This window comes from Notolepis coatsorum (assembly GCF_963971535.1).
Source record: "Notolepis coatsorum genome assembly, chromosome: 1".
Lineage (NCBI taxonomy): Eukaryota > Metazoa > Chordata > Actinopteri > Aulopiformes > Paralepididae > Notolepis > Notolepis coatsorum.
The window spans coordinates 69,029,907-69,050,464 of NC_140165.1; the positions used below are offsets into that span (position 1 = coordinate 69,029,907).

Below are 20,558 nucleotides of genomic sequence, written 5' to 3' on the forward strand. Positions count from 1 at the left end.
CGCACACCCAGCACTAAGCTCTCGCTGACAACGTCGTTGTCATTATTAGAAGCAACGAGGAAACAAATGTAATGATCGTTTCGTTCATCGCATAGGCTATTTAATTTTAGCCTATTTTAATACAATTCAAATAATCAAATTGTGCTTAGACTCAGGGAATTATTTTCACCGGACATTAAGACCGGAGAGATTAAATATGTCGGACTTCAACAGATTTTGCCGGTCAAATACCGGTAATTACCGGCTAACGGAAACGCTGGTACAGGTCCAAATTTTATAAAAATCCGCTCAGAAATGGGTATTTGAGAGACGTCGGAGTATAACCGGCGACGATAACAAAAGCTCTCCAAAATCCATCTCCCTCACCCACGGCTAGGCCTGCCATGATAACACATTTTGCTGGGCGATTAATTGCCCCCGAAAATATCGCGATAAGTGATATTATTGCGACTGGTTAGAGATTTCTTTTTGGAGAAATTTATTTCCCAAAAGTTCTCAATTTTCTTTTAAAAATGCACTAATATAATGATAATAGCATAATAATCCTAAATAAAAAAATGCTCCGTTTGATTGTTTATTATAAAACAAACTGAAACTGGAAACAAGCCCTCTGTCTGGCTTTTTGTGACATCCTTTTAACATGTACATGTATTATTAATGTACCTTGCGCCACGGTACCATGTACAAAATGTTAATAAAGTGTGAGGAAAAAACTGGAATTGTAATAAATAAAAAGCCAGTGAAACAATAATCAAATAAACACCAAAATATATACTATCTCTATTGGAATGGAGACTTCAGCACAAGATAAACTAGGGATGGGCAAAAATAATCCAGATCGATTGATCACATGATGTACTCGTGGAGGAAAACGCTGTACAAAATAAACGTATTTTCCGGTGTTTTAGACTTTTATTTTGAAGCCCACCGCTCCGTCTTTTCCGGTGTTTTAGACTTTTATTTTGAAGCCCACCGACCGGAGCGGAAGTATTGTTGTTATTATCCTAGCAGCCAACTTGTCTCGTCCGGTTCTGTGTTTTTGAGCTAATGATAAAACAAATGTTGAGATTGTTGGTGAACAGGGGAGGAAACTAACTTTTTGGCTTACCAGCCAACTGGCGGGTATCTGATTTTTTTTACCAGCCAAATAGATTTTTTACCAGACAAAAAAAATCGCTAATTGTGATAATTACTTCTTTGTACGTCTTCGTCTAAATTGATTTTCAATCATAGTAAATTAATCACACTGTCTCTACTCTTCAAAATATTACATCATTAAATCACATATTAACATGAAAGAGGGAACTATTCTGGACTGGGTTGGGCTGAACTGGGCAGTGAAAGATGCTGGGTTGGGCTGGTCTAGGTTATACTGAATGATGAATTGAAAATGAATTAAAAATGGGGGACCCTGATGTAAACAAGACGAAAGTCTTTCTCTGGTCTGCATCCCCTTAACAATTGCATGTATTGAGCCATACTGTACTGTACCCATTCTGCAATCTGTTAAATAAAGTTTTCATTCATCACAGCTCAACTACTAGGAATGTGTGTCTGACTCTTAAGTGCAGGAAATATTCATCAGAAAGGGGGGACATGATGGAGGGAATGGAAAGAGCAGGTTTGACAGGAGCAGGGTTGAAGGGATTGATTGATTGAAAAGTTTATTAACAGATTGCAGAATGGGTACAGTACAGTTCAATACATACAATTGTTAAGGGGATGCAGACCAGAGAAAGACTTTCGTCTTGTTTACATCAGGGTCCCCCATTTTCAATTCATCATAACATATTGGAGTGTGGAGGAAGTGGACAAGGCATTAAGCAAACAGGACTGAAATGGGGGACCCTGATGTAAACAAGACTAAAGTCCTTCTCTGGTCTGCATCCCCTTAACAATTGTGTGTATTGAGCTGTACTGTATTGTACCCATTCTGCAATCTGTTAATAAAGTTTTCAATCAATCAATCAATACTGGGTTGGGCAGTGAAAGAACCAAGCATTTCACTGTAATGTAATAGCTAAATAAAACAACTTGAACTTGACTTGTTACATTTGCACTCTGGTTGTATGCCAAATGTATTCTGGTTGTACTGTACTTGTGCTGTAAGATGACAATACATTGGAACCGAATCGACAACGCTAGGGGTTCAGCAGGTGTGTTCTGAATGCCAAATATGACAACATCACCGTTGTGAAGGGCATATGGGCGAGTGGTGATATGGGGGGAAACCCGGTAATAATAAAATGTCACTCGGCTGCATTTAAGCAAAGCCGCTCAGTATAGTCCACTATGTTGAACGCGCGTTATGGTAGCTTGTTACATGCTAGGTAGCTAGCCGGCTAATGCTGGTTGACTTGTCATTCTCATCCGACTCGAAGGAGACGCGTTGCGTGCTGTTGTTCGCCCCCATGTCAGACCGCACCGATATCCGAAAGCGACGACTCTACATGCAATTATTTTCATCCACTCATGTGTTTTTGTAAGTTTGTCTACGTTGTCAAGCCGGCTGCCGGTGGCAGGAGTTTGTAGGTCTGCGCGCAGTGGTCTGTCCACTTCCCCTAGATGGGCGGCATCTTCTAGAAAACGAGTGTTCATTGGAGGAGCTTAGAGCGCATCTGTACAACGATGATGTTCATTGGTTATGGTCTGATTATTATGTGGCGCAAATGGGAGGAATCAAGGGGGGAGTCAGAGTTCGGTTTGTGTCAGTGAGCGAATCAGCAGATTGCAGAATGATTTTTTTGTTTTGTTTTGTAATTACTAGTACTCGCCAGACTGGCGAGTGCTCTTCATGAATTACTCGCCAAACGTAAAAAATACTCGCAATTGGCGAGTAAAGTGGCCTAATTTCCTCCCCTGTTGGTGAACAACTAACTTTAGGTTAGTTTTAACGTTAGCTACTAACGTTAGATGCAGCTACTACAGGCAATCAACGATGAGGAGGAAGCGTCAAAGCCGTATATAATAGAATAGCCGTGGTGCGTAGGCACGAGAACGCAACTCGATTACCTGTTATAATAAATTAATTCATGTTTAACTTGTCCCCGTGTCCAGTCCTTTGACCACCCGTTCATTGTAAACAATGATGCATGTAATTGTATTAACGTTATTCTGTGTTGTAGCTATGCTATACGTTGTATTTCGTTTGTTAGCTATTTAGCTAATGTTGTTAGCATTGAATGAGCATCAACGAACGCTAGATCTTTAATCTTTATTTAGCAGTCCAGTTTCTCCGGGCAGTAGCGAGTAACTACTTGGGTCTAAAAATAGCTAACGTTACACTACAAATAATGCTACTTGGTTAAAAGGAGCAACACTATTGAGAAATGTAGAAGCTATGTGGCGTTGCCCCACGGAGCTCCCGTGCTGTGCTCTGTAGTAAGGCCAGCGGCCCCCCACACGGAGTAACTGACGAGGGGTACTGGTTCCGCCTCATTAAAACAAACGCGCAAATAGCAATTAATCGCGCCCGTCAAAATCATTGCATCCATTTAAATTATCGCGCAGATTAATCGATTTATTGCTTATCGCGGCAGGCCTACCCACGGCCGTTCATTCTGAAGTGCGATTCGCTTCTGGTTTTCGCTTCTGGTTTTCGCTCGTCAACTTCTTTCACCTAGATCCCTTATTCACCCCCCCCCCCCCCCCATCGGGGTATCGTTCGAAAGGTACACTCATTGGCTACAACGCTGACCAATCATTTTTGCCATCAGCGGATGATTGGCAGTTCTGGAGGGTCGGGAGTCCGGGGTGGTCATTTGGCGGTGCAGCGCGTAAAGTGACGCTCCCCTGACATATCGCCATGTAACTCGAGAACCGAGGCACGGATTTGGTCAAGTGAGGTGGCGTTCGAACCACAACAAATGGATATTTCGAACTGTTATAAGTTCATCCAAAAATGTAGCCCTGAGCCGCTAGACGCTCGCAAAGTGCCGTGACTTGTGTGCATGGGCATGAGGGCCCGATTTAGAGTCAAGAGGTTATTATATAAATATATTAATTTATTCTTCTCCACAGGGTGTCTTTTATGAATAATCAAAAGCAGCAAAAGCCAACGCTAACCGGCCAGCGTTTCAAAACTAGGAAAAGAGGTTGGTACCAGTCATAACGTTAGTAGTGACTTAAGTTAATCTGAATACCATTCCAGCTCTTGTTGTCCACTTGCACTTGACGGCGCAGCTCGCCATTTCTGTGTTAAGTCTTAACGTGTTGTCTTTTTCTAATCCAACAGATGAAAAGGAGAGATTTGACCCTACTCAGTTTCAGGAAACTATCGTACAAGGCTTGAATCAAACTGGCTCAGATTTGGAAGCTGTAGCAAAGTTCCTCGATGCCTCCGGCGCCAAGCTCGACTACCGGCGGTATGCAGAGACTCTCTTTGACATCCTGGTGGCCGGCGGAATGCTGGGTGAGTAGTAGCCCCCCCCCCCACTCCCAGGATCTCCATCCTTAACCCTTTCACTGTCGCACTACAGAAGGTTAACCCTTTACTATCACACAACAGACGGTCGCAGTGAAAGGGTTAACCGGCTGTCGTGTGGCAGTGAAAGGGTTAACCTTCTGTGTTTTGTTGCAGTGAAAGGGTTAACCGTTTTGGTAGTGCGGCAGTGAAAGGGTTAAGCTTCATTCGGATCCAACAATCCGCCAGCACCTCGCTGCAGGGTGGTGCGTTGGATGTGGGTGGACCATTTGTGTGAGCTTTTTAACCCCCCCCCCCCCAGTCCCTTGTCTTCCGCTGTGATCTATTGGCCACCGCAAAGCGTGGACGACATGCATTCATGCATTTGGGAAAAGTTGACTTGGAGGTGCGGCTGGGTAGTGCAGTGGACTAAGCACTCGCCCACCACTGCAGAGACTCTGGGATCTAATCCAGCGGTCAGCGGTACCTCCGGCTCGGTCAGGCCTCCCTACTAATACAATTGGCAGTGTTAGCCGGTGGGAAGCACAGGGGTATGAGTCCTGGTCCTACTGGTCGGTCTGTTCAGCAGGGAGGGGATCTGGGGGAAAACCTACTCACGCGTTACCTTCCCCCAGTGAAACTCCTCGCTGTCGGGTGAAAAGAAGCGGCTGGCGATGTATCGGAGGATGCATGTGGTAGTTCTACACCCTCCCCAGGCAGACAGTGGGGCAATGCGTGCAACGACCAGGAAGGGAATTGGTATAGACTAAATTGGGATGGGTGAAAAATACAGAAAGCAAGAAATACAAAAAAAAAGTTGACTTGGGAGTTCCCATGTGGTAACAACTTTCGGGTGCCCAACACAACCCCCCACACCATTAGAAAAAAGGGGAAACACCATTCTTATTTCTTGTAAGGCTGAGACGATATGCCATTTGGAAGAATCGATAAATCGGGACAAAATTATCGATAAATATCGGTTTTAAATTATTATTATTATTAAAAAAATATATAATATATATATTTAAAAAATATAATAAAATATTATCACACACAAACTAACGTTAAATAATATAATTTGTCTTTTTTTAAGAAAAAAAGTATTTTCAAATTTATTAACACTTTGATCGCCAGGGTTAAATTCATAATTTACCATCCCTCGCCAGCCCTATTTAACATGGAGAAGTTCCCCTTCTTTGCAGGGCTATAACTTTTTAAATTGTATTGCTAAATTGACATTACCATGGCCCATTCAAAGTCCTATATCTATTGTTCAGGGTGTAGCAACGTTATACTTTTTCATTCACATATTCATACTAAAATACGGTCTAAAGTATAAGTATGTTTTTATCGTTTTCTGCAGCTTTCTCCAGAACGTGATTTATAGCCCTAAATGCATTATATTGATGATTGTATACAGTTTGATAGCAATCGGCGCGAGATAAAAAATGTCAACTGCACGTACTTCTAGAAGTTACTACGTATGATCTGATGTTGACCGGATGGGCGGGGGGTCGTTTATAATTCCGTGGGCAACGTTATATCATTCATCTAGTGTGGGTGATATGATCATTAGAGCAGTTAGTATAGAAGACATTAAAAAATAACGCTGAAACTCACCGTAGCTTCCTCTCGCCGTTGGGAGATGAGCGTGGAACAGAATTTTTTCTATTATGGGATGTAGAAATACCCGATCCATTTCCAGGTTGTATAATAGTATATAAGTCCAAATCATGTTGTTTATCGAGTTATTGGCAACGGATCGCTATCCATTGTGTCGAGATCGAGTCCCGGGACCTATAGCGAGTGATCGGACCAAATTGAAATGAGCACCAGCTTCCACTTCCTGTTTCTTCCCTGGGCGATCAGGCCGATCGGCCACCAGATGGCGCTCTTGAACCGTTAGAGAGTTGATAGGGGCTCACCAGTACATCTCATGTCTCCGGGGGAGAAATATGATTTCGATCACAGCTTTTTGAAATATTGATATCAAAGACGCTGTACAGCGTCAACGGCAGAATGAGCATGGCGGGGAATGACGTGTTCCAGCGTCAACGGCGATTAAAGGGTTAACAAAACGCTTTCGATGGACATCTACATTTCTTAAAACTACACTGCCCAGCTCACACCAGCCGCATACAAACGCAGTCCAACCATTTTTCTTTTACAAATATTGACGTGAAAATCGTGTTTATATCTCACGTCGGGTCGAACAAATCTCAACGTTATTGCCATAAAATACAACGTATATTGTTTCTTTACCTTTCTAGGTCTAGGGGGAAAAACGCGTCACAATCCGGTAAAAGATGGCGGAGCTATTGCCATTATACATTATATATATTATTTTTCACTTTGGGTCAACGTTAGCATGGTGTTATTCAGTCAGAAAAAAATATACTCCTTTGGTTCATTACAATTTACTCAAGCATAGTAACAGACACAATATTTCTGAGAAGACATTCCATGAGGTCCATAGATGTCCCTAGATACCAATAACATGCAAATGGAGCAATCTTCCATTTACCATGTAAAAAAATGTTTTAATAAATAATCGAACCCTAACTAACCTTACTGTCATGCACTTGTCCTAATATACTAACCTACACTGTAGCACTCAACACTTTGATGAACATTGTTACTCAGCTGATAGAGTTGTGCCCTTCCTGATGACTTGTCGTACAGAACTTATAAGTCGCTTTGGATAAAAGCGTCAGCTAAATGACTAAATGTAAAGGTATTTCCAGGGGAATTTTCTGAAAATATGGCTAGGCTTAACCCTAGCCATATTTTCTGAAAATTTGTCTAAAAGTACATACCTATAAAAAGAATCCTAGACGTTCACAGAAAGGTAAAGAAACAAACGTAAGTTCTATCTTATGGCAATAACGTTCAGGTTTGTTCAACCCGTGAGACATGATCACGAAAAATAACACTGAAAGATAATTTCATGCCAGACGGCTGACAGTTTGACGGGGGCTGGCATGAGCTGGGTAGTGTAGTTTTATGAAATTCGAAAGCCGTGGGTCTCTTTTTTCATGGGACTACACGTATTGACAGCTTCCTTTTTATTTCTGTCTAATTCATCCGGTTTCCGCCGGGATGCGCAGAGATATTTATGAACTCATATTTAGCTAATGACACTTAAAATCATTGTTAAACCAAAGTTGTGCTGAAATTATACACATTGACTGCTGTTTTTATAGGGTTAGGATCTTTACTCTTGGCTACATTTGAGAACAAAAAAAGCCCAGGGCTCCAGACTAACTTTTTAAGTTGGTTGCACCAGTGCGCCAAACTTTTTTATTTAGGTGCACCCAAACATTTCCACTGCGCCTTTTGCCGCTGCAATAATACATTTTAAGCTTTACCTTTACCATTACCTTTTTTGTCAGTTTCCATACACATTAGTAATTTCTTAAGATGTAAATTATTGTAAAAAATAACATTGTATTACAGTCCAATCCTTCACCTTTTTATGTCTATTAACACATTCAGCTCAGCTCCAGTTAGAGCTGTCCCAAGCCTGTTTTTGGGATTCGAACATTCGCCAGGGTTTTTCGAACGGATGTTCGAACCATCGTTTTTAATCATGCAAACAATTTGCTCCTAAATAGGGAGATGTAGTCTGACGTCACTTTGGACCGCCTGCGAGGTCCACCCGTATAGGGATTTATCTTTGGGAAAATGGATTATCGGCTATTGTAACAATTCTACCTCATGAACATTTGGAAAGCTTTCCATTTTTGCACAAAATGAGTTCCCTTCTATCACTAACATTATTTGTTAAGCATTTTTGGTTGAAATAAAATTCAGCGATTTAATTTTTATTTTACAATTAATTGCGAATATTTTCATGTTGAGCTATAGATTGTGGATGAATAAGCACAGAAAGGTACACCATGCAAATGTTGATGCTTTATTTGTTTTAAACGAGACGATTTGGAAATGGGCAATGGGCAAATACATTGTGTTTTCAAGATGATGGACCGGCCGGAAACAGCAATCATGTAACCACTACGCGTGATTTCGAAACCTAGCCGCATTTCTGGCAAGATGCTCTCTGATTGGCCGACGCCTGTTTCTACACTGGTTAAGCTTAGGCACTCTTTCGAAGTTGGTTAAGGTTAGAGTTTGTCAGGGCGGCTACGTGGTGCAGTGGGCAAGGCGCTCACCACGAATACTGGAGACTGGGCTCGAACAGGTTCGCCTCCCTGTTCGAGCCCAGCGCTCCACATTGCTTTCAGTTTAGCTGGTCGTCCGCACTAATACACATTGACAGTATTAGGGGGAGGGAAACTGATGGGTGGGGATCGGGCGTTGTGGACAGCGACTCCTACAGGTCGGTTGGTGCGCCTGCGCAGTAGAATCAGGAAGCGACAGGGGCCCCTCCAAAGCCCAGACCCCTGACGCTGAAAGATCGAGCCGCGCAGGTGGAAAGATGCGACTGCTGTTACCTCGAGTATCGGAGGGGACTCGTGCTATGTATGACTTAGTCCACATTGCAGCCGGCTTGTGGGAGGCATGAAACAGCGTTCAAAGACAGGGGAGGGTTGAATTGGATGATACGAAAATTGGGATAGGAGAAAAATAAAAAATGGGAGAAAAAGTGGATAAAAAAAAAAGGTTAGAGTTTGTCTTAGAGCGTGGCGGAAAGTTCTTTCGACGGTTAAGCTTAGGCACTCTTTCGAAGTTGGTTAAGGTTAGAGTTTGTCTTAGAGCATGGCGATAGAACGCCAGGTAGTTTGCAGGCTGTTTGACGTGGAAATGGGCAAAGACACAGCTCGTCACGCGATTGGGCAAACGCGCCAGTGGCCAATCAGAGAGCGTCAGTCAGTGCCAATCAGAGAGCGTCTGCCAGAAATGTGGCTAGGTTTCGAAATCACGCAACCACTACACCTCCCAATAGACCAGGAAGTAACCACTACACCTCCCTATAGACCAGGAAGTAATCACTACACCTCCCTATAGACCAGGAAGTAACCACTACACCTCCCTATACTAATAGTCTTTCGGGTATTTTATTTTGAAAAATGGCCACTTCCACTCCAGCGTACTGTCGAGTCTTGACTAGCAAAGTTTAGGCACATAGCGCACATTTCTGCGGTTGAGTAGTAGTAACTACTTACTGGTCACGGGAGGCTTGAATAACGTTTGAATGATAATTCATTTTGTGAATACATTTGTTGAAACAGCTTTGTTGGCCGACGGTAGGGGTGGACGGTATGGTCTAAAATTTATATCACGGTATAATTTGAAGCATAGACGGTAACGGTATATATCACGGTATCAGTGTTTCTGTTAGAATAATTTTTTTTGCCTGATAGGCAGGCTATATAAAGAATGACATCCTCAAGGCATGTAGATTTATAATATTTTAACTTAAAACTAGGCTACTTTTGCGTATAAAGTCATTATATTCCAAATAAAATAAGTCCAGAGTCGAGACTCCTGCTCCCATTGCAAACAGCGGGGCTGGATTTTGCTAGAAGCATATGTAGCTGCAGAGCCGCAGAGCGAATTGAATTGAATAAGAATTGAGACAAACAAAGGTGCCACTCATCCTCAGCTTTAAGAATTGACAATTGTGTCAACAAATTGACACGTGTCAACAAATTGACACATGTGTCAACAAATTGACACACAAAATGCTTAGAGACGATGGGGGTCAGAACGGCGCAAGGGTGGGGGGGCGCTGTTTGACGGGCCTGTGACCAGACCTGAAAGAGCCACTGGCTCTGCGGCTCTGCAGCTGCATGCTATTCGCAAATCCACTGCTGCACGCCTTCCTCCCGGCTCCCGCTGCTGCCGTCGTTATCATAACACTACACACATATCGTAATGTTTACAGCAAACTGTAGTTGATCACCAGGTATGTTTTATTAACGTAGAATAATTCATATAAGAAAAACGATAGGGAAATATCTTACCTTTCTCCACTGGTTAAAAATGCCAGGAACTGAAATTGAAACTTGCTGTGCGCCGCGGTGATATGTGTTTATTATGAAATGACAATTGCGTGTTGACACGCCCACTGCGCGAAGCCTCCTAAATAACTTTTTCCAGTTTGCACATATCTATTATCTATGACTAATTCTATCTATTTTTAGGGGCAAATGCGATTGAAATAGTCGCGCTGTGGTTACATGACGTCATTGCTATTTTAGAGCTGCTCTACCGGTTAAACGGTATAGTCAAAATACATACCGTAGAGCAAATTAATACCGTTTATACCGTATACCGTTTATACCGTCCACCCCTAGCCGACGGTGTATAACATACCTGTGTAACGTTAAGCAGCTTGTGTTCCGCTGGGAAAGCATCACTGCATACACTTTGTTTAATCCAAACGTCCATTCGGAAACGTATTATGAAACCAGTATGAGACACTGTGCTTTTTTAATTGTTTCAATTAGGAAAATTGATGCTCACGTGGCTTTTTTGTTTATCCCGTCATTCAGCGAATAATAATGGCAGGGTGATGATCAGAGCCAATCAGAGGCAGATCTGGGCTGGTCTTTGCATAATGCACGTGTTATAGCCAATCGAAGGCGGATCCTTTTTTTTTTTTTTTGAACGCACATGGCCACGGGGAAAAAGACGCTAAACACACACACACAGACAGACAGACAGACAGACAGACAGACAGACAGACAGACAGACAGACAGACAGACAGACAGAAATTCATCTGATCTCTGCCATTCAGTTGACGCTCTCTCTCTCTCCCACATTGCAGCGCCGGGTGGGACTCTGTCTGACGACTTGACCCGCACAGAGTTCTGCGTTTTCACGGCACAAGAAGACCTGGTGACGATGCAAGCATATGCTCAGGTATGCGACTCGATTGCAATGAGTAGGGGTGGGCACTCCTAAAATATTTGAAGATGTTATTTCAGGCAAATCAAATATTCCATGATATATTGTTGGCATCCAATGAAGTTTAGGCTCGTATTGCCAACCCCTCGCACAAAGTCTTTGACTCTTGTCCAAAATGCATTAAAGGGACATGCAGTGATCTTGTTTAGATGTTTTTGGGATGAGGAACCAACCAGTATTGAAGATGACAGGGACATGCTTATGTTTTACCCACTTGAAAGACATTTTCTGCCAAACCTGTATCCCTTATGACAGTGAAATGATGCTAGGATGACCTGAAGTAAGATTACAACATTTGCCTAGAAACTGGGCTTATTCCTACGTGTCTGTTTGTCCCCTGCAGGTTTTTAACAAGCTGATCAGGCGTTACAAGTACCTGGAGAAAGGCTTCGAGGAGGAGATCAAGAAGGTGAGCCGTGCCGACGTTTAATGGGTGGATGAACGCACCACACACAGGGCGGGACTTGTGTCGAATGCAGCTCTGTGACTCGCTCGTAAAGCACACGCCTGACACGTTTGCAGCTCTGTGACTCGCTCGTAAAGCACACGCCTGACACATTTGCAGCTCTGTGACTCGCTCGTAAAGCACACGCCTGACACGTTTGCAGCTCTGTGACTCGCTCGTAAAGCACACGCCTGACACGTTTGCAGCTCTGTGACTCGCTCGTAAAGCACACGCCTGACACGTTTGCAGCTCTGTGACTCGCTCGTAAAGCACACGCCTGACACGTTTGCAGCTCTGTGACTCGCTCGTAAAGCACACGCCTGACACGTTTACAGTTCTGTGACTCGCTCGTAAAGCACACGCCTGACACGTTTGCAGCTCTGTGACTCGCTCGTAAAGCACACGCCTGACACGTTTGCTTTCACGTTTTCATATTGATCTCGTCATGTCTGTGGACTGTGTGCCGACTACAACATTTCAGCTCTCTCTACCGTCCTAATAACTGTGTCCCGAGTTGTAGTCTTTTAAAATGAGACGTGAACTTACTTGGATGGTTTATGGCAGACTGGCAGTATATTGTGATGCGAAATATAGCAACATCATTGTGTGGCAAAAAGGAAAAAGTAGATATCTTTGCTTATAGTCGTAATCTGCTGTAACCAACTACAATTGGATAAACATCTAAAATCAATATTACGGCTTCATGCCAACAATTTAATTCATACTAGGTAAGACATTTGTAACCTAGCCTACTATAGTATCAAAGTTCCTTTTTATAAATATTATCACAATGTTCGTATTAGAAATGGGCGTTAAACTAGGGCTGGGCGATAAAATGCTAACGATAATTATCGCTATATATTTTAATAATCAACATCGATCAATAAAAAAAAAAAAAAAAAATTGTGTGACCTGCAACAGGGCAGTTTTAAAACCAGAGACAGTGGACAGACTTGTCTTTCTTGCCTGCAACTTAAAGTAATGGCTTTGCTTGTCCAAATGACAATACTGACCAAATTGAGATTTATTTTTCTCTTGTCCATTTATTTTGTTTGCTTTAAAATACAGTTTGAAACCGTCTGTACACAGTAGGCTATGTGTGCTAGCAGAGCTAGTCTCCAGTTGCGAGTCACGGTGCAAATCTTTTGGTTTGTCCACCAAAAAAGCACCAAAAGATAGAAAAGAAACTAGCAGAGCCAGACCTATTCAACTCCCCTGGAGGCGTCTATATTTATGACAGCCGAAGAGTGCGTCGCGTTTCTCTGATTGGCCATGTGACCGCGGCAGCGGGAGAGAGCGGCAGTGCGGAAATAGGCTGCATCCTCCACGTCAAGAAAGACAGACAGGCATTCTCTGTGACAAACCCTAACCTTAACCAACTCCGAAATAATGCCTAACCTTAACCCTCCCTAACCTTAACTTAACCCTAACCTTAACCAACTCCGAAATAATGCCTAACCTTAACTTAACCCTAACCTTAACCAACTCCGAAAGAATGCCTAACCTTAACCCTCCCTAACCTTAACTTAACCCTAACCTTAACCAACTCCGAAATAATGCCTAACCTTAACTTAACCCTAACCTTAACCAACTCCGAAAGAATGCCTAAACTTAACCAGCGGAAGAATGCACGTTTATAGCGAGAGATGATAAACGTAAAAAAGAAAAAGAAAATTGAAGTGATTCGAACTTGTGACCAACCGCACCGCAGGCTCCACAGCACGGCGGCGTACCAGTTGAGCTAAGCGTCGATGGAAAAACAACGGGGATTACAGCTACATAATGCCGCAAGCTCTGCCGCTCTGCTCCGCGGCAGGGCTCCGCTCTGCCGCTCCGCTCTGCGGCTGCCGCGCTGCCGCGGGGCGTGTCGCAGCCAATCAGGGAAAACGCGGAAGCACTCGGCAGCACTCTTCGGCTCCAATTAAAGAATAGGCCCCCTGGAGCCACAGCCAGCAGAGAAGCTTGGAGTGTGAGGGGCTGTAACACTAAAGATGGCAACGACAAAGAATTGCTGCAAAATAAACATACACCTGTTGTTTAAAATAAAATGTAAAAAAATTATACTTATAACAATATCGATATCGAGTGATATGATAACATCATATCGTTATCGTGATATCATTTTTGGCCATATCGTCCAGCCTTACGTTAAGCACAACTTATAAGATATTCTTGCCAAATGTAGTTGTCCTTTCAAAGGCTGAGGTTTTTGATCTTTTGAGGACCGTACTAGACTCTAATCTCGCACAATTATATGGACATAATTTTGCCTGTATAATTTAGCATGTCATTTTGTGTTTGAATCTACATGTTCTCATTCATCTCATCGAGCCAGCAATGAAGAACTTGGTTGAGCCTATGCTGTCGTGTCCTCTATATCTTAGCTGGTGCAACTTTAATTTGAGAATGGAAAACATTCCTTGGATCCTATGGTTTTGTTTTGGTGGGGTGACCTGCATGCAGTGTTTCCTATACATAGATTTATGTGTTGGGTGGTAGGGGTGGGGGGGGGGGGGGGGTGGGGGGGAAATCGATACGTAGTAGTATCGCGATACTTCGTGGCGATACTGTATCGATACAGGGACGCCAAGTATCGATATTTAATTATTCATAATTTTTTTTAATTCTTTTGTATAAGGAAGTTGCATTGTTCATTTCAATACCTGTAATAGTACAGTAGTCCACACACACACACACACACACACACACACACACACACACACACACACACACACACACACACACACATGACACACACACACACACACATGACTGTAATACAAACAGTTCAGTTTGTCAGGTACATGCAACACAGATTACAGTGTTTACATTTGTCTGCTTGAGAAAATACCATGTTCTGCAATAGAAATGATTGAAGTGAGATGAACAGACTGAACTTTATTTGATTAGATAAAACATGTTGACAAAGTTTTACTTTGCAATTGAAAAAGGTAATAAAAAAAAATTGGAGAAAAAAAATCGCAATATTAATATCGCAATACTCAGCGTATCGCGATATATTTAGTATCGCGATACTATCGTATCGTGAGGTCTCTGGCGATTCCCACCCCTAGTTGGTGGCCAACCACAATATCACGGTCCCACCACAAATCTCCCAAGGTGACACAATTCAACTCTCTCTCTCTCTCTCTCTCTCTCTCTCTCTCTCTCTCTCTCTCTCTCTCTCTCTCTCTCTCTCTCTCTCTCTCTCTCTCTCTCTGTGTTATTTGCAGTTCATTTGAGCTGATTGTGTGGATGTTGCCCTCCATAAATTCACTTGATGACCTACGGTGAAACACTTACATTGGTTAAGTTTTTATCATTTTGTTTTGTTTCCTTTTTGCAGTTGCTGTTGTTTCTAAAGGGGTTCACGGAGTCCGAGCGCAACAAGTTGGCCATGCTGACCGGCATCCTGCTGGCCAACGGCAACATATCGGCCAACATCCTCAACAGCCTCTTCAACGAGAACCTCGTCAAGGAGGGTGAGTAGGGAACACTAAGGATGTAAAAGGAGAGTGTAGGGAACAGCGTTAATGTAGATGTTGACGAGGAACACTAGCAATGTGGAGGAGAGTCCGTAGGGAACATCAGCAATGTAGGGGGGACTAGAATACTAGCAACCTAAGAGTCGGTAGGGAACACTGGCAACAAAATAATCGGTAGGGAACACTAGCAAAGTCTCTGGGAACACTAGGAATGAAAGAGTAAGTAGGGAATGTTAGCATTGTTGAGAGAGTAGGGAGCGGTGGGGGGGACAGTGGCTCAGGAGGTAGAGCAGTGGGGGGGACAGTGGCTCAGGAGGTAGAGCGGTGGGGGGGACAGTGGCTCAGGAGGTAGAGCGGTCGCCTTGATCGGAAGGTTCCCGCTCCTCCCGGGCAGCGTGTCTTAAGTGTCCTGGCTTGAGCAAGACCCTTAACCCCTAATGTCTCCCTATGAGCAGGTTGGCATCTTGCATGATTGCCTCCGTCGTCGGTGTGTGTGTATCTTGAGTGAATGGGTGAATTTGAGGAACAAAATTGTAAAGCTCTTTGGATAAAAGCACTATATATACATGCACCATTTACCATTTTGGGAATACTGGTGGCATTGTAGAGTAGAGTAGGGAATACTGGTATTGTAGAGTAGGGAATACTGGTATTGTCGAGTAGAGTAGGGAATACTGGCATTGTAGAGTAGAGTATGGAATACTGGTATTGTAGAGTAGAGTAGGGAATACTGGCATTGTAGAGTAGAGTAGGGAATACTGGTATTGTAGAGTAGAGTAGGGAATACTGGTATTGTAGAGTAGAGTAGGGAATACTGGCATTGTAGAGTAGAGTAGGGAATACTGGTATTGTAGAGTAGAGTAGGGAATACTGGTATTGTAGAGTAGAGTAGGGAATACTGGCATTGTAGAGTAAAGTAGGGAATACTGGTATTGTAGAGTAGAGTAGGGAATACTGGTATTGTAGAGTAGAGTAGGGAATACTGGCATTGTAGAGTAGAGTAGGGAATACTGGAAAACCCCTTGTTTCTTTTTAAATGGAAAAAAAGGACAATACATGATTCCATTTGCAAATGCTACCACTTGTTGGCAAGGGCTTTTAAGAACCCTTTAATAGGTGGATCAGATCAGTTCCACACAGCATTTTATGTCCACCAATGTCAAGTTTTTAAAAGATTGGATATCATTTAATCTCGTATCACACTCTTCATATATCCCAGGGTAATTGTCTTTTATTCCATTGTGTGAGGGAGACTGACTTCTTTTTTTATTGTCATGGAACAGGAGTATCTGTAGCCTTTGCTGTGAAGTTATTCAAGGCCTGGATCAATGAAAGGGACATCAACTCTGTAGCGGGCAGTCTCCGCAAGGCCAGCATGGACAACAGACTGATGGTGAGTGCTCCGTCTGTCACTGTGTGGTGTGAGCTGGGCAGTGTAGTTTTTAAGAACTGTAGACGTCCATCGAAAGCTCCTCTTTCTTAGGACTACAACGATTTCATGATGGCTTCCTGTCCTTGCGTCTAAATCGACCTTTTTCCGAATTTTTTCCGAACTAATATTTAGTAATAACAATTAAAATCATTGGTAAACAAACAGAGTGCTGAAATACTGCTGTTTTGATAGGGTTAGGGTCTTTACCCTTGGCTACGATTGAAAAAGAAACGCAACATCACTTAACTGTGTTGATCTATTTGTGAAACGTTAAATACATCTCGGCCCTGTACCGATCGGGCTTTAAGGGGTCAATTCAGAATATAGCATAACTAACCTTTTAATGTATAACTTGTTTGAAACAGGAACTCTTCCCTGCCAACAAACGGAGCTGCGAGCATTTCGCTAAGTACTTCACCGACGCGGGGCTGAAGGAGTTGTCCGACTTTGCCCGAAACCAGCAGTCGATCGGGGCCCGCAAGGAGCTGCAGAAGGAGCTCCAGGAGCTGATGGCTCGCGGGGACCCGCAGAAAGAGGTGAGGAGGCTCACTGTTAGCCCTTTCACACCATCAGGGCTCCGGTTCTAGCTCCAGCTCCGTACTGGAGCCTCTGAACCTTGGTGCTCTCTGGCGAACCAGCCTGCGTTTACACCTATTTAAGCAGAACCAACGTTCCACCGTCTCCGTCATCAACGGGGGACGTTACTCAGGCGGAGGTAAACATAATGCGCGGAGAAAGGCTTAGCGAGTCAGTGCGCGAGCGCACACACAAACACATACACGCACACACACACTGTATACGTTTGAAATGAATCGTTCCAGCAAAGTAGGCACCCAGCCACCCAGCTGTGAAAACTACCAGTAGCAGGAAAGCAGCCTTTGTTCCCCTTGTGCTGTATCTAATAATAATAATAATAACTTTATTTGTATAGCACTTTTTATACAGAAATTGCAGTTCAAAGTGCTTCACAGCAGTAAAAAAAATACAGGCATTAAAAAGATAAGAGAGGTAGCAAGGTAAGGTAAATCACGGCGTCTCTGTTTACAGTTTCATTCAGTAATAAAATAAAATAGAATAGACAGAGTAAAAAGTGCAGTTTGATTCAGTTTAAAAATAGGCAAAAAATTATAAAATAGAAACACACATTCTAGGGAAAGACATAGATAAATTAGCGGACAACATATACCATAATATCAGTCACTCCTCTATTGGTACGAGAACTCGGGGTGTAGCAATAGTCGTTAAACGTAAGTTGAATATTGTACTAAAGGGAGTATGGTCTGATGTAGAAGGTCGGATAACTATAGCTAAGATTGAACATAAGAACAGGAAAATAGCGTTGATAGTGGTATACGCCCCAAATTTGTACGAAGAAGATTTCTTCACTACACTAACCAATGCAATGTTAGACATTCCCGATTACTCATTTATAATAGGAGCGGATTTTAATGCCATCTGGAACCCAAGGATGGACAAATCTTACCTCGCCTTTTCCAGCGAACAAAAGAATTCATCGAAGGCATTAAAGGATTGGTCAAAGATTACAGGTGTAAATGACTTATGGCGGTTACTTAATCCCACGACCCGAAAGTACTCTTGTCGATCTGCGAGACATAATACACTATCCAGAATAGATTATGTCTTTGCATCACAGAGACTATTTGATAATTATGAAGTGGAAATGATACCCAACGCACTATCAGATCTCTCTATTCAACCTCTCCCTGAGGCTGGAGAGGGTGCCCCAGCTCTGGAAGACCTCCTGCATTGTCCCGGTGCCCAAGAAGGGACGTCCCAGCACCCCCAACGACTACAGGCCAGTCGCTCTGACGTCACACGTCATGAAGACGTTTGAGAGACTGGTCCTGCAACACCTCAAGCCCCTGGTGCGTGACTCCCTCGACCCCCTGCAGTTTGCATACCAGGCAAACATCGGGGTGGAGGATGCCATCATCTACATGCTCCACAGAGCGTACACGCACCTGGAAAAGCCGCGCAGCTCAGTGAGGATCATGTTCTTTGATTTTTCCAGCGCCTTCAACACCATCCAGCCGTCACTGCTAGCGGAGAAGCTCTCTGCGATGCAGCTGGAGCACGGCTTGGTGGCCTGGATCAAGGACTACCTCACTGAGAGGCCACAGTACGTCAGACTAAAGGACAGTCAGTCTGACGTACTGGTGAGCAACACCGGCGCCCCCCAGGGAACTGTGCTGTCACCCTTCCTCTTCACCCTCTACACCTCAGACTTCTGCCGCAACTCCAGCGGGTGCCACCTGCAGAAGTTCTCAGACGACTCCTCCATCGTAAGCTACATCACCGACGATGATGAGGAGGAGTACAGAGCCCTGGTGGAGAGCTTCGTGGGGTGGAGCGACAGCAACCACCTCCAACTCAACACCAGTAAGACCAAGGAGCTGGTGGTGGACTTCCGGAGGGGCAAGAAGAGGCCCCCCCCGATTCCCATCTCCATCCGAGGGGTGGATGTGGAGATGGTGGACTCATACAAGTTCCTTGGGGTACACCTGAACAATAAACTGGACTGGTCGGACAACACAGAGGCCCTCTACAGGAAGGGACAGAGCAGGCTGTTCTTCCTGAGGAGACTCAGGTCCTTCAATGTGTGCAACAAACTGCTGCAGTCTTTTTACCAGTCTGTTGTGGCCAGCATCCTCTTCTATGCTGTGGCATGCTGGGGAGGCTACATCAACTCAAGGGACACCAACAAGCTCAACAAGCTGGTGAGGAAGGCTAGCTCTGTGGTGGGAGTCGAGCTACCTAGACTTGAGGTGATGGTAGAGAGGGGGATGATAAGGAAGCTGGATGCCATCATGGAGAACCCCTACCACCCCCTCTACGACGAGCTAGTCAAGATGAGAAGCTCGTTCAGCCACAGACTCATCCCCCCCCGACACTCAACTAACCGCCTCGGACAGTCCTTCATACCAGCGGCCATCAGGCTCCACAACAGTGGGCAGCGACTAGCAGCCTCCAGGCCCCACAACAGGGGGCAGCGACAGCGACTGCTACCAGACATTGACCTGGGACTTATAGGAACCCAAGGGGGACAAAGTAGACTACCCTGGTACTTTGATTAATGTATACTCAGTAGATAGTAAATTATTATAACACTACCTCTTGCATACTGCACCTCATGTGACACTGTGAATAATGTGAATATTCCTCAGCTAGTCAGATAGTAAATTATATTGACCATATTGATCAAATTGTTTACACTGCCTGTGTTGTCTTTTACTACCTGTATACTGTGTTGTTTTACTACCTGTACCCCTCCCCCCTCCCCCCCATGCTGCTATGATGCCTGAATTTCCCCAAGGGGATCAATAAAGGAATATCTTATCTTATCTTATCTTATCTTATTTACTCCTTAAAGGTACATTTGGTATACTATCCTCCCGAGCCCCAAGATGGCGATTTAACTCGTTGCTGCTTAACAACAAGGAATTCATTACACAACTCAAAGAAGCTCTTATAGTATTCCAACGGGAGAATGCAAACTCGGTGCAAGACCCCAGAATAATATGGATGTCGGTAAAGGGAATGATCAAAGACTTCACGGATAGCTTTTCCTCCAAAATGCGCAAGAATCAAAGCACAAAACTGGATGAGCTGGAAACGCTTTACTCAACGTTATTTAATTCTCTGAAATACAACAACTCAACTCGACTAGAAAATCAAGTTAACATACTAAAAATAGAGATCAATGCCATATACAGACAACAATCGGAAATACAAATACGCAGCACAAGACAACAGCAGTACTCCCATGGTTCCAAACCCAGCCACCTATTAGCCATGCGATTAAGAATTAATGCAACATTTGCAGATATAACTACCATTAGAGCACAACAAGTACTTGTAACAGATCCTGTAAAAATAAACGATACATTCAAAGTATTCTA

General features: G+C 43.6%; 1 protein-coding gene across 2 annotated transcripts in view; it reads left to right on the forward strand.

Annotated features, from left to right (window-relative positions):
* Positions 1–20,558, forward strand: part of LOC311236712 (eIF5-mimic protein 2-A) — a 39,235-nt gene that overhangs the window by 6,341 nt on the left and 12,336 nt on the right. For both annotated transcript variants that reach the window (XM_084324449.1, XM_084324448.1), the window contains exons 2-8: positions 4,021–4,094; positions 4,235–4,411; positions 11,137–11,231; positions 11,620–11,685; positions 15,068–15,203; positions 16,490–16,599; positions 17,004–17,174. In XM_084324449.1, coding sequence (XP_084180575.1) covers positions 4,031–4,094; positions 4,235–4,411; positions 11,137–11,231; positions 11,620–11,685; positions 15,068–15,203; positions 16,490–16,599; positions 17,004–17,174 — 819 coding nt within the window. In that variant the 5' untranslated portion in view covers positions 4,021–4,030. The remainder of the gene's footprint in view (positions 1–4,020; positions 4,095–4,234; positions 4,412–11,136; positions 11,232–11,619; positions 11,686–15,067; positions 15,204–16,489; positions 16,600–17,003; positions 17,175–20,558) is intronic.